We start from the raw sequence: 16720 nt of genomic DNA on the forward strand, positions 1-16720 counted from the left end.
AGGAGAGGAGAGGAGAGGAGGGAGATGGTGAATAGAGGAGAGGAGAGGAGAGGAGAGGAGAGGAGAGGAGGGAGATGGTGAATAGAGGAGAGGAGAAGAGGGAGATGGTGAATAGAGGAGGAGAGGAGAGGAGGGGAGAGGAGAGGAGGGAGATGGTGAATAGAGGAGAGGAGAGGAGGGGAGAGGAGAGGAGGGAGATGGTGAATAGAGGAGAGGAGAGGAGAGGAGAGGAGAGGAGAAGGAGGGAGATGGTGAATAGAGGAGATGAGAGGAGAGGAGAGGAGGGAGATGGTGAATAGAGGAGAGGAGAGGAGAGGAGAGGAGAGGAGGGAGATGGTGAATAGAGGAGAGGAGAGGAGAGGAGAGGAGGGAGATGGTGAATAGAGGAGAGGAGAGGAGAGAAGGAGGAGAGAGGAGGTGAATGGAGGAGAGGAGAGGAGGGAGATGGTGAATAGAGAGAGGAGAGGAGAGGAGAGGAGAGGAGAGGAGAGGAGAGGAGAGGAGAGGAGAGGAGAGGAGAGGAGGAGAGGGAGATGGTGAATAGAGGAGAGGAGAGGAGAGGAGAGGAGAGGAGAGGAGAGGAGAGGAGGGAGAGGAGAGGAGGGAGATGGTGAATAGAGGAGAGGAGAGGAGGGGAGAGGAGAGGAGGGAGATGGTGAATAGAGGAGAGGAGAGGAGAGGAGAGGAGAGGAGGGAGATGGTGAATAGAGGAGAGGAGAGGAGAGGAGAGGAGAGGAGAGGAGAGGAGGGAGATGGTGAATAGAGGAGAGGAGAGGAGAGGAGAGGAGAGGAGAGGAGGGAGATGGTGAATAGAGGAGAGGAGAAGAGGGAGATGGTGAATAGAGGAGAGGAGAGGAGGGAGAGAGGGAGAGGAGGGAGATGGTGAATAGAGGAGAGGAGAGGAGGGGAGAGGAGAGGAGGGAGATGGTGAATAGAGGAGAGGAGAGGAGAGGAGAGGAGAGGGAGGGAGATGGTGATAGAGGAGAGGAGAGGAGAGGAGAGGAGGGAGATGGTGAATAGAGGAGAGGGAGGGAGAGGAGAGGAGAGGAGAGGAGAGGAGGGAGATGGTGAATAGAGGAGGAGGAGAGGAGAGGAGGGAGATGGTGAATAGAGGAGAGGAGAGGAGAGGAGGGAGATGGTGAATAGAGGAGAGGAGAGGAGAGGAGAGGAGAGGAGAGGAGAGGAGGGAGATGGTGAATAGAGGAGAGGAGAGGAGAGGAGAGGAGGGAGATGGTGAATAGAGGAGAGGAGGGAGATGGTGAGTACAGTTGTCTGTGCATCTCTTATTTCTCCCTGTGTGTGTGTGTGTGTGTGTGTGTGTGTGTGTGTGTGTGTGTGTGTGTGTGTAGGAGCTGACGAAGAGAGAAGTGGTTAACGTCACACACCTGGTGATCCCTGCCGAGCTCGGTTATTTACTGCAGGCTGCAGCAGGTTGGTGTGTGTGATGCTTCATGATGATTGTCTAGCTCTGGTCCAGCTCCTCACATCTCTATGTCTAGCTCTGGTCCATCTCCTCACATCTCTATGTCTAGCTCTGGTCCATCTCCTCACATCTCTATGTCTAGCTCTGGTCCAGCTCCTCACATCTCTATGTCTAGCTCTGGTCCATCTCCTCACATCTCTATGTCTAGCTCTGTTCCATCTCCTCACATCTCTATGTCTAGCTCTGGTCCAGCTCCTCACATATCTTTGTCTAGCTCTGGTCCATCTCCTCACATCTCTATGTCTAGCTCTGGTCCATCTCCTCACATCTCTATGTCTAGCTCTGGTCCATCTCCTCACATATCTCTGTCTAGCTCTGGTCCATCTCCTCACATCTCTATGTCTAGCTCTGGTCCATCTCCTCACATCTCTATGTCTAGCTCTGTTCCATCTCCTCACATATCTCTGTCTAGCTCTGGTCCATCTCCTCACATCTCTCTGTGTGTCTAGGTGGCAGGGAGCTCCACTCTGATTGTCTAGCTCTGGTCCATCTCCTCACATCTCTCTGTCTAGCTCTGGTCCATCTCCTCGCATCTCTCTGTGTGTCTAGGTGGCAGGGAGCTCCACTCTGAGTGTCTAGCTCTGGTCCATCTCCTCACATCTCTCTGTGTGTCTAGGTGGCAGGGAGCTCCACTCTGAGTGTCTAGCTCTGGTCCATCTCCTCACATCTCTCTGTCTAGCTCTGGTCCATCTCCTCGCATCTCTCTGTGTGTCTAGGTGGCAGGGAGCTCCACTCTGACTGTCTAGCTCTGGTCCATCTCCTCACATCTCTCTGTGTGTCTAGGTGGCAGGGAGCTCCACTCTGATTGTCTAGCTCTGGTCCATCTCCTCACATCTCTCTGTCTAGCTCTGGTCCATCTCCTCGCATCTCTCTGTGTGTCTAGGTGGCAGGGAGCTCCACTCTGACTGTCTAGCTCTGGTCCATCTCCTCACATCTCTCTGTGTGTCTAGGTGGCAGGGAGCTCCACTCTGATTGTCTAGCTCTGGTCCATCTCCTCACATCTCTCTGTGTGTCTAGGTGGCAGGGAGCTCCACTCTGACTGTCTAGCTCTGGTCCATCTCCTCACATCTCTCTGTGTGTCTAGGTGGCAGGGAGCTCCACTCTGACTGTCTAGCTCTGGTCCATCTCCTCACATCTCTCTGTGTGTCTAGGTGGCAGGGAGCTCCACTCTGACTGTCTAGCTCTGGTCCATCTCCTCACATCTCTCTGTGTGTCTAGGTGGCAGGGAGCTCCACTCTGACTGTCTAGCTCTGGTCCATCTCCTCACATCTCTCTGTGTGTCTAGGTGGCAGGGAGCTCCACTCTGACTGTCTAGCTCTGGTCCATCTCCTCACATCTCTCTGTGTGTCTAGGTGGCAGGGAGCTCCACTCTGAGTGTCTAGCTCTGGTCCATCTCCTCACATCTCTCTGTGTGTCTAGGTGGCAGGGAGCTCCACTCTGAGTGTCTAGCTCTGGTCCATCTCCTCACATCTCTCTGTCTAGCTCTGGTCCATCTCCTCACATCTCTCTGTGTGTCTAGGTGGCAGGGAGCTCCACTCTGATTGTCTAGCTCTGGTCCATCTCCTCACATCTCTCTGTGTGTCTAGGTGGCAGGGAGCTCCACTCTGATTGTCTAGCTCTGGTCCAGGCACCACACATCCAGGAGGAGAAGCAGCTGACTCTGCCTCTGGACATCAACAACTTCCCCTTCAGCCGCTACGTCCGGCTCTACTTCAGGGTAACACACCCCGGTTGGGGTTCATTCCACTAATTCCAATTCAATTCCCAATTCAGTATTATCCCCAACAATTCCACACATTCCAATTCCAATTCCCAATTCAGTATTATCCCCAACAATTCCACACATTCCAATTCAATTCCCAATTCAGTATTATCCCCAACAATTCCACACATTCCAATTCAATTCCCAATTCAGTATTATCCCCAACAATTCCACACATTCCAATTCCAATTCCCAATTCAGTATTATCCCCAACAATTCCACACATTCCAATTCAATTCTCTCAGGCTTTCAGGCTGACGGTGTCACTGTTCAGACAGCCTAGCTATATTTGAAATATAGAAATACAAGTTGAACTGATTAAAACGAATCCTTCAGTCAACGTTTAATACTATCTGCATTAATTCCATTAACTGGGAAATGTTAAAATACTAAATTCCAATTCAATTCCAAAGATTAAATGTTTTGCCATTTCAATTAAATTCCAATTCAGAAAGTCCAAACAGTCTAATTCCAATTAAATTCCAATTCCATAACTTGAAGATGGTTGACATTAAAAATTTAATTCCACATACATTCTCCTCTTCATGAGTGAATTCAAGAATTTAATTGGAATTTGAAATGATATTGGAATTGGCACCAACCCTGACACACACATTTATAATCTGGAGGGTCTAACCCCTGACCCCTGACCCCTGAACCTCTCTCTGTAGGAGCCTAAGTTTGGGATGCTAACGGTTCCCTTGGAGATGACCCTGACGCGTACGGACGACGCCCTCCAACAGGAAGCTCTGGAGCTGTTCATTATGGTGACTCCTGTTTCGGTCTCCAGGGATACACCTCTCTGTGTGTTCTAGTGGGTTCTAGGATACACCTCTCTGTGTGTTCTAGTGGGTTCTAGGATACACCTCTCTGTGTGTTCTAGTGGGTTCTAGGATACACCTCTCTGTGTGTTCTAGTGGGTTCTAGGATACACCTCTCTGTGTGTTCTAGTGGGTTCTAGGATACACCTCCCTGTGTGTTCTAGTGGGTTCTAGGATACACCTCCCTGTGTGTTGTAGTGGGTTCTAGGATACACCTCTCTGTGGGTTCTAGTGGGTTCTAGGATACACCTCTCTGTGTGTTGTAGTGGGTTCTAGGATACACCTCTCTGTGTGTTCTAGTGGGTTCTAGGATACACCTCTCTGTGTGTTCTAGTGGGTTCTAGGATACACCTCTCTGTGTGTTATAGTGGGTTCTAGGATACACCTCTCTGTGTGTTCTAGTGGGTTCTAGGATACACCTCTCTGTGTGTTGTAGTGGGTTCTAGGATACACCTCCCTGTGTGTTGTAGTGGGTTCTAGGATACACCTCCCTGTGTGTTGTAGTGGGTTCTAGGATACACCTCCCTGTGTGTTGTAGTGGGTTCTAGGATACACCTCTATGTGTGTTGTAGTGGGTTCTAGGATACACCTCTATGTGTGTTCTAGTGGGTTCTAGGATACACCTCTCTGTGTGTTCTAGTGGGTTCTAGGTGTTTAAGTGTTAGGGTTCTGTCTGTGTTCTAAGTATTAAGGGATGTGGTTCTATGTTCTAGATCCTGAGGTTCATGGGCGACCCCCACCTGAACGGGGCTCAGGAGAACCTGTTTGGGAACTACATCATCCAGAGAGGACTGGCCAATCAGGGCCTGCGAGACGAGATCCTGGCTCAGCTGGCCAACCAGGTGTGGCGGAACCCTAACCATGACAACGCAGAGAGAGGCTGGCTGCTGCTGCTGGGGTGTGTCTGCTGCTTCCCCCCCTCCACCAGCCTGCACACACACCTACTGAAGTAAGAACACACACACACCTACTGAAGTAAGAACACACACACACCTACTGAAGTAAGAACACACACACACCTACTGAAGTAAGGACACACACACACCTACTGAAGGACACACACACCTACTGAAGGACACACACACCTACTGAAGTAAGGACACACACACACCTACTGAAGGACACACACACCTACTGAAGTAAGAACACACACACACCTACTGAAGTAAGAACACACACACACCTACTGAAGTAAGGACACACACACACCTACTGAAGGACACACACACCTACTGAAGTAAGGACACACACACACACCTACTGAAGTAAGAACACACACACACCTACTGAAGGACACACACACACCTACTGAAGTAAGAACACACACACCTACTGAAGGACACACACACACCTACTGAAGTAAGAACACACACACACCTACTGAAGGACACACACACACCTACTGAAGTAAGGACACACACACACCTACTGAAGGACACACACACCTACTGAAGGACACACACACCTACTGAAGTAAGGACACACACACACCTACTGAAGGACACACACACCTACTGAAGTAAGAACACACACACACCTACTGAAGTAAGAACACACACACACCTACTGAAGTAAGGACACACACACACCTACTGAAGGACACACACACCTACTGAAGTAAGGACACACACACACCTACTGAAGTAAGAACACACACACCTACTGAAGGACACACACACCTACTGAAGTAAGAACACACACACACCTACTGAAGGACACACACACCTACTGAAGTAAGAACACACACACCTACTGAAGGACACACACACCTACTGAAGTAAGAACACACACACACCTACTGAAGGACACACACACCTACTGAAGGACACACACACCTACTGAAGTAAGGACACACACACACCTACTGAAGTAAGAACACACACACACCTACTGAAGGACACACACACCTACTGAAGGACACACACACCTACTGAAGTAAGGACACACACACACCTACTGAAGGACACACACACCTACTGAAGTAAGAACACACACACACCTACTGAAGTAAGAACACACACACACCTACTGAAGTAAGGACACACACACACCTACTGAAGGACACACACACACCTACTGAAGTAAGAACACACACACCTACTGAAGGACACACACACACCTACTGAAGTAAGAACACACACACCTACTGAAGGACACACACACCTACTGAAGTAAGAACACACACACACCTACTGAAGGACACACACACCTACTGAAGGACACACACACCTACTGAAGTAAGGACACACACACACCTACTGAAGTAAGAACACACACACACCTACTGAAGGACACACACACCTACTGAAGGACACACACACCTACTGAAGTAAGGACACACACACACCTACTGAAGGACACACACACCTACTGAAGTAAGAACACACACACACCTACTGAAGTAAGAACACACACACACCTACTGAAGTAAGGACACACACACACCTACTGAAGGACACACACACACCTACTGAAGTAAGAACACACACACCTACTGAAGGACACACACACACCTACTGAAGTAAGAACACACACACCTACTGAAGGACACACACACACCTACTGAAGTAAGAACACACACACACCTACTGAAGGACACACACACACCTACTGAAGTAAGGACACACACACCTACTGAAGGACACACACACACACCTACTGAAGTAAGAACACACACACACCTACTGAAGGACACACACACCTACTGAAGGACACACACACCTACTGAAGTAAGAACACACACACACACACCTACTGAAGTAAGAACACACACACACCTACTGAAGTAAGGACACACACACACCTACTGAAGTAAGGACACACACACACACCTACTGAAGGACACACACACCTACTGAAGTAAGGACACACACACACCTACTGAAGGACACACACACACCTACTGAAGTAAGGACACACACACACACCTACTGAAGGACACACACACACCTACTGAAGTAAGGACACACACACACCTACTGAAGGACACACACACACCTACTGAAGTAAGGACACACACACCTACTGAAGGACACACACACCTACTGAAGTAAGGACACACACACACCTACTGAAGGACACACACACACCTACTGAAGGACACACACACCTACTGAAGGACACACACACACCTACTGAAGTAAGGACACACACACCTACTGAAGGACACACACACACCTACTGAAGTAAGGACACACACACCTACTGAAGGACACACACACACCTACTGAAGTAAGAACACACACACCTACTGAAGGACACACACACACCTACTGAAGTAAGAACACACACACCTACTGAAGTAAGGACACACACACCTACTGAAGAACACACACACCTACTGAAGGACACACACACACCTACTGAAGTACACACACACACCTACTGAAGGACACACACACACCTACTGAAGTAAGAACACACACACACCTACTGAAGGACACACACACACCTACTGAAGTACACACACACACCTACTGAAGTAAGAACACACACACACCTACTGAAGTAAGAACACACACACACCTACTGAAGTAAGGACACACACACACCTACTGAAGTAAGAACACACACACACCTACTGAAGTAAGAACACACACACCTACTGAAGTAAGGACACACACACACCTACTGAAGGACACACACACACCTACTGAAGTAAGAACACACACACCTACTGAAGGACACACACACACCTACTGAAGTAAGAACACACACACCTACTGAAGGACACACACACACCTACTGAAGTAAGAACACACACACACCTACTGAAGGACACACACACACCTACTGAAGTAAGGACACACACACCTACTGAAGGACACACACACACACCTACTGAAGTAAGAACACACACACACCTACTGAAGGACACACACACCTACTGAAGGACACACACACCTACTGAAGTAAGAACACACACACACACACCTACTGAAGTAAGAACACACACACACCTACTGAAGTAAGGACACACACACACCTACTGAAGGACACACACACCTACTGAAGTAAGGACACACACACACACCTACTGAAGGACACACACACACCTACTGAAGTAAGGACACACACACACCTACTGAAGGACACACACACACCTACTGAAGTAAGGACACACACACCTACTGAAGGACACACACACCTACTGAAGTAAGGACACACACACACCTACTGAAGGACACACACACACCTACTGAAGGACACACACACCTACTGAAGGACACACACACACCTACTGAAGTAAGGACACACACACCTACTGAAGGACACACACACACCTACTGAAGTAAGGACACACACACCTACTGAAGGACACACACACACCTACTGAAGTAAGAACACACACACCTACTGAAGGACACACACACACCTACTGAAGTAAGGACACACACACCTACTGAAGAACACACACACCTACTGAAGGACACACACACACCTACTGAAGTACACACACACACCTACTGAAGGACACACACACACCTACTGAAGTAAGAACACACACACACCTACTGAAGGACACACACACACCTACTGAAGTACACACACACACCTACTGAAGTAAGGACACACACACACCTACTGAAGTACACACACACACCTACTGAAGTACACACACACACCTACTGAAGGACACACACACACCTACTGAAGGACACACACACCTACTGAAGTAAGGACACACACACACCTACTGAAGTAAGGACACACACACACCTACTGAAGGACACACACACACCTACTGAAGTAAGAACACACACACACCTACTGAAGGACACACACACCTACTGAAGTAAGGACACACACACACCTACTGAAGTAAGAACACACACACACCTACTGAAGGACACACACACCTACTGAAGGACACACACACCTACTGAAGTAAGAACACACACACCTACTGAAGGACACACACACACCTACTGAAGTAAGGACACACACACCTACTGAAGGACACACACACACCTACTGAAGGACACACACACCTACTGAAGGACACACACACACCTACTGAAGTAAGAACACACACACACCTACTGAAGTAAGAACACACACACCTACTGAAGGACACACACACACCTACTGAAGGACACACACACACCTACTGAAGTAAGGACACACACACACCTACTGAAGTAAGGACACACACACCTACTGAAGTAAGAACACACACACACCTACTGAAGTAAGGACACACACACACCTACTGAAGTAAGAACACACACACACCTACTGAAGTAAGGACACACACACACCTACTGAAGTAAGAACACACACACCTACTGAAGTAAGAACACACACACACCTACTGAAGGACACACACACCTACTGAAGTAAGAACACACACACACCTACTGAAGTAAGGACACACACACCTACTGAAGGACACACACACACCTACTGAAGTAAGGACACACACACCTACTGAAGGACACACACACACCTACTGAAGTACACACACACACCTACTGAAGGACACACACACACCTACTGAAGTAAGAACACACACACACCTACTGAAGGACACACACACACCTACTGAAGTACACACACACCTACTGAAGTAAGGACACACACACACCTACTGAAGGACACACACACCTACTGAAGTAAGGACACACACACACCTACTGAAGTAAGAACACACACACCTACTGAAGTAAGGACACACACACACCTACTGAAGGACACACACACCTACTGAAGGACACACACACCTACTGAAGGACACACACACACACCTACTGAAGGACACACACACCTACTGAAGTAAGAACACACACACCTACTGAAGTAAGAACACACACACACCTACTGAAGGACACACACACACCTACTGAAGGACACACACACACCTACTGAAGTAAGAACACACACACACCTACTGAAGGACACACACACACCTACTGAAGTAAGGACACACACACACCTACTGAAGTAAGAACACACACACACCTACTGAAGGACACACACACACCTACTGAAGTAAGAACACACACACCTACTGAAGTAAGGACACACACACACCTACTGAAGGACACACACACACCTACTGAAGTAAGAACACACACACACCTACTGAAGGACACACACACCTACTGAAGGACACACACACACCTACTGAAGTAAGGACACACACACACCTACTGAAGTAAGAACACACACACCTACTGAAGTAAGAACACACACACCTACTGAAGTAAGGACACACACACCTACTGAAGGACACACACACACACCTACTGAAGGACACACACACACCTACTGAAGTAAGAACACACACACCTACTGAAGGACACACACACACCTACTGAAGTAAGGACACACACACACCTACTGAAGGACACACACACACCTACTGAAGTAAGAACACACACACCTACTGAAGGACACACACACCTACTGAAGTAAGGACACACACACACCTACTGAAGTAAGAACACACACACCTACTGAAGGACACACACACACCTACTGAAGTAAGAACACACACACACCTACTGAAGGACACACACACCTACTGAAGGACACACACACACCTACTGAAGTAAGGACACACACACACACCTACTGAAGTAAGGACACACACACACACCTACTGAAGTAAGAACACACACACACCTACTGAAGTAAGAACACACACACACCTACTGAAGGACACACACACACCTACTGAAGGACACACACACACCTACTGAAGTAAGGACACACACACACACACCTACTGAAGTAAGGACACACACACACCTACTGAAGTAAGGACACACACACACCTACTGAAGGACACACACACACCTACTGAAGGACACACACACACCTACTGAAGGACACACACACACCTACTGAAGTAAGAACACACACACACCTACTGAAGGACACACACACACCTACTGAAGGACACACACACACCTACTGAAGTAAGGACACACACACACACCTACTGAAGTAAGAACACACACACACACACCTACTGAAGTAAGGACACACACACACCTACTGAAGTAAGGACACACACACACCTACTGAAGTAAGAACACACACACACCTACTGAAGGACACACACACACCTACTGAAGTAAGAACACACACACACCTACTGAAGTAAGAACACACACACACCTACTGAAGTAAGAACACACACACCTACTGAAGTAAGAACACACAACATTTCTAAAAACCTGTTTTTGCTTTGTCATTATGGGGTATTGTGTGTAGATTGATGAGGAAATACTTGTATTTAATCAATTTTAGAATAAGGCTGTAACGTAACAAAATGTGGAAAAAGTCAAGAGGTCTGAATACTTTCCGAAGGCGCTGTATACAGACACACACAGACCAGGGTTTTACCTGCTCTCACCTGTCCCCTCCTAGGTTTGTGTCTGACCACGCCCCTGCTGGTTACCAGGCGCTGCTCCAGCACCGGCTGATCCAGGCCAATCAGAAGTCCCGGCTGGGATCAGGCTCCGCCCCTGAGGCAGCACGCACCTATCCACTGACTCTGCTGGAGTGGACTGCCAATAGGAAGAGGGCTAACATGGTGCTGCAGGTGACCTGCTTCGACGGTGAGCTGCGCTGCCTGATGACATCAGAGGGCTGTCTGCTAACTGACTACCAACTAACAGACACAGAAACACAGAGGAAACAGCTGCTTGACTCCATAACACTCCTCCCCTCCTCCCTCTCTCTCTCTAGGAGGATCCTTCCTGTGTCCCGTCAACTCCTGGACCAGTGGAGAAGACCTGGCGGGAGACATCCTGCTACACAGGTATCCTATCCTACCATCCTGCTACACAGGTATCCTATCCTACCACCCTACTACACAGGTATCCTATCCTACCACCCTACTACACAGGTATCCTATCCTACCATCCTACTACACAGGTATCGTATCCTACCATCCTACTTCACATGTATCCTATCCTACCATCCTACTACACAGGTATCCTATCCTACCATCCTACTACACAGGTATCCTATCCTACCATCCTACTACACAGGTATCCTATCCTACCATCCTACTACACAGGTATCCTATCCTACCATCCTACTACACAGGTATCCTATCCTACCACCCTGCTACACAGGTATCCTATCCTACCATCCTACTACACAGGTATCCTATCCTACCATCCTACTACACAGGTATCCTATCCTACCATCCTACTACACAGGTATCCTATCCTACCATCCTGCTACACAGGTATCCTATCCTACTACACAGGTATCTTATCCTACTACACAGGTATCCTATCCTACCATCCTACTACACAGGTATCCTATCCTACCATCCTGCTACACAGGTATCCTATCCTACCATCCTACTACACAGGTATCCTATCCTACCACCCTGCTACACAGGTATCCTATCCTACCATCCTACTACACAGGTATCCTATCCTACCATCCTACTACACAGGTATCCTATCCTACCATCCTACTACACAGGTATCCTATCCTACCATCCTGCTACACAGGTATCCTATCCTACTACACAGGTATCTTATCCTACTACACAGGTATCCTATCCTACCATCCTACTACACAGGTATCCTATCCTACCATCCTACTACACAGGTATCCTATCCTACCATCCTAATACACAGGTATCCTATCCTACCATCCTACTACACAGGTATCCTATCCTACCATCCTGCTACACAGGTATCATATCCTACCATCCTACTACACAGGTATCCTATCCTACCATCCTACTACACAGGTATCCTATCCTACCATCCTACTACACAGGTATCCTATCCTACCATCCTGCTACACAGGTATCCTATCCTACCATCCTACTACACAGGTATCCTATCCTACCATCCTGCTACACAGGTATCCTATCCTACCATCCTGCTACACAGGTATCCTATCCTACCATCCTACTACACAGGTATCCTATCCTACCACCCTGCTACACAGGTATCCTATCCTACCATCCTACTACACAGGTATCCTATCCTACCATCCTACTACACAGGTATCCTATCCTACCATCCTACTACACAGGTATCCTATCCTACCATCCTACTACACAGGTATCCTATCCTACCATCCTGCTACACAGGTATCCTATCCTACCATCCTACTACACAGGTATCCTATCCTACCATCCTGCTACACAGGTATCCTATCCTACCATCCTACTACACAGGTATCCTATCCTACCATCCTACTACACAGGTATCCTATCCTACCATCCTACTACACAGGTATCCTATCCTACCATCCTGCTACACAGGTATCCTATCCTACCATCCTACTACACAGGTATCCTATCCTACCACCCTGCTACACAGGTATCCTATCCTACCATCCTACTACACAGGTATCCTATCCTACCATCCTACTACACAGGTATCCTATCCTACCATCCTACTACACAGGTATCCTATCCTACCATCCTGCTACACAGGTATCCTATCCTACTACACAGGTATCTTATCCTACTACACAGGTATCCTATCCTACCATCCTACTACACAGGTATCCTATCCTACCATCCTGCTACACAGGTATCCTATTCTACCATCCTACTACACAGGTATCCTATCCTACCATCCTAATACACAGGTATCCTATCCTACCATCCTACTACACAGGTATCCTATCCTACCATCCTGCTACACAGGTATCATATCCTACCATCCTACTACACAGGTATCCTATCCTACCATCCTACTACACAGGTATCCTATCCTACCATCCTACTACACAGGTATCGTATCCTACCATCCTGCTACACAGGTATCCTATCCTACCATCCTACTACACAGGTATCCTATCCTACCATCCTGCTACACAGGTATCCTATCCTACCATCCTGCTACACAGGTATCCTATCCTACCATCCTACTACACAGGTATCCTATCCTACCACCCTGCTACACAGGTATCCTATCCTACCATCCTACTACACAGGTATCCTATCCTACCATCCTACTACACAGGTATCCTATCCTACCATCCTGCTACACAGGTATCCTATCCTACTACACAGGTATCTTATCCTACTACACAGGTATCCTATCCTACCATCCTACTACACAGGTATCCTATCCTACCATCCTACTACACAGGTATCCTATCCTACCATCCTACTACACAGGTATCCTATCCTACCATCCTGCTACACAGGTATCCTATCCTACTACACAGGTATCTTATCCTACTACACAGGTATCCTATCCTACCATCCTACTACACAGGTATCCTATCCTACCATCCTGCTACACAGGTATCCTATTCTACCATCCTACTACACAGGTATCCTATCCTACCATCCTAATACACAGGTATCCTATCCTACCATCCTACTACACAGGTATCCTATCCTACCATCCTGCTACACAGGTATCATATCCTACCATCCTACTACACAGGTATCCTATCCTACCATCCTACTACACAGGTATCCTATCCTACCATCCTACTACACAGGTATCCTATCCTACCATCCTGCTACACAGGTATCCTATCCTACCATCCTACTACACAGGTATCCTATCCTACCATCCTGCTACACAGGTATCCTATCCTACCATCCTGCTACACAGGTATCCTATCCTACCATCCTACTACACAGGTATCCTATCCTACCACCCTGCTACACAGGTATCCTATCCTACCATCCTACTACACAGGTATCCTATCCTACCATCCTACTACACAGGTATCCTATCCTACCATCCTACTACACAGGTATCCTATCCTACCATCCTGCTACACAGGTATCCTATCCTACTACACAGGTATCTTATCCTACTACACAGGTATCCTATCCTACCATCCTACTACACAGGTATCCTATCCTACCATCCTGCTACACAGGTATCCTATCCTACCATCCTACTACACAGGTATCCTATCCTACCATCCTGCTACACAGGTATCCTATCCTACCATCCTGCTACACAGGTATCCTATCCTACCATCCTACTACACAGGTATCCTATCCTACCATCCTACTACACAGGTATCCTATCCTACCATCCTACTACACAGGTATCCTATCCTACCATCCTGCTACACAGGTATCCTATCCTACCATCCTACTACACAGGTATCCTATCCTACCATCCTGCTACACAGGTATCCTATCCTACCATCCTACTACACAGGTATCCTATCCTACCATCCTACTACACAGGTATCCTATCCTACCATCCTACTACACAGGTATCCTATCCTACCATCCTGCTACACAGGTATCCTATCCTACCATCCTACTACACAGGTATCCTATCCTACCACCCTGCTACACAGGTATCCTATCCTACCATCCTACTACACAGGTATCCTATCCTACCATCCTACTACACAGGTATCCTATCCTACCATCCTACTACACAGGTATCCTATCCTACCATCCTGCTACACAGGTATCCTATCCTACTACACAGGTATCTTATCCTACTACACAGGTATCCTATCCTACCATCCTACTACACAGGTATCCTATCCTACCATCCTGCTACACAGGTATCCTATTCTACCATCCTACTACACAGGTATCCTATCCTACCATCCTAATACACAGGTATCCTATCCTACCATCCTACTACACAGGTATCCTATCCTACCATCCTGCTACACAGGTATCCTATCCTACCATCCTACTACACAGGTATCCTATCCTACCATCCTACTACACAGGTATCCTATCCTACCATCCTACTACACAGGTATCCTATCCTACCATCCTGCTACACAGGTATCCTATCCTACCATCCTACTACACAGGTATCCTATCCTACCATCCTGCTACACAGGTATCCTATCCTACCATCCTGCTACACAGGTATCCTATCCTACCATCCTACTACACAGGTATCCTATCCTACCACCCTGCTACACAGGTATCCTATCCTACCATCCTACTACACAGGTATCCTATCCTACCATCCTACTACACAGGTATCCTATCCTACCATCCTACTACACAGGTATCCTATCCTACCATCCTGCTACACAGGTATCCTATCCTACTACACAGGTATCTTATCCTACTACACAGGTATCCTATCCTACCATCCTACTACACAGGTATCCTATCCTACCATCCTGCTACACAGGTATCCTATCCTACCATCCTACTACACAGGTATCCTATCCTACCATCCTGCTACACAGGTATCCTATCCTACCATCCTGCTACACAGGTATCCTATCCTACCATCCTACTACACAGGTATCCTATCCTACCACCCTGCTACACAGGTATCCTATCCTACCATCCTGCTACACAGGTATCCTATCCTACCATCCTGCTACACAGGTATCCTATCCTACCATCCTGCTACACAGGTATCCTATCCTACCATCCTGTTACACAGGTATCCTATCCTACCATCCTGCTACACAGGTATCCTATCCTACCATCCTGCTACACAGGTATCCTATCCTACCATCCTACTACACAGGTATCCTATTCTACCATCCTGCTACACAGGTATCCTATCCTACCACCCTACTACACAGGTATCCTATCCTACCATCCTGCTACACAGGTATCCTATCCTACCATCCTGCTACACAGGTATCCTATCCTACCACCCTACTACACAGGTATCATATCCTACCACCCTGCTACACAGGTATCCTATCCTACCATCCTGCTACACAGGTATCCTATCCTACCATCCTACT

General features: G+C 47.7%; 1 protein-coding gene across 1 annotated transcript in view; it reads left to right on the top strand.

Annotated features, from left to right (window-relative positions):
* Nucleotides 1-197: 197 nt before the first annotated feature.
* LOC311124577 (unconventional myosin-XV-like) overlaps nt 198-16720 on the top strand; it is a gene marked incomplete at both ends in the record, with an annotated part of 29463 nt that continues 12940 nt past the window's right edge. Inside the window, 7 exons of the mRNA XM_084198693.1 lie at nt 198-251; nt 1350-1431; nt 3070-3200; nt 3917-4012; nt 4780-5015; nt 11444-11634; nt 11765-11837. Of these exons, the coding sequence (XP_084054819.1) occupies nt 198-251; nt 1350-1431; nt 3070-3200; nt 3917-4012; nt 4780-5015; nt 11444-11634; nt 11765-11837 (863 nt within the window). The remainder of the gene's footprint in view (nt 252-1349; nt 1432-3069; nt 3201-3916; nt 4013-4779; nt 5016-11443; nt 11635-11764; nt 11838-16720) is intronic.

This window comes from Coregonus lavaretus (assembly GCF_964263955.1).
Source record: "Coregonus lavaretus genome assembly, contig: HAP1_SCAFFOLD_5037, whole genome shotgun sequence".
NCBI classification, from domain to species: Eukaryota; Metazoa; Chordata; class Actinopteri; order Salmoniformes; family Salmonidae; genus Coregonus; species Coregonus lavaretus.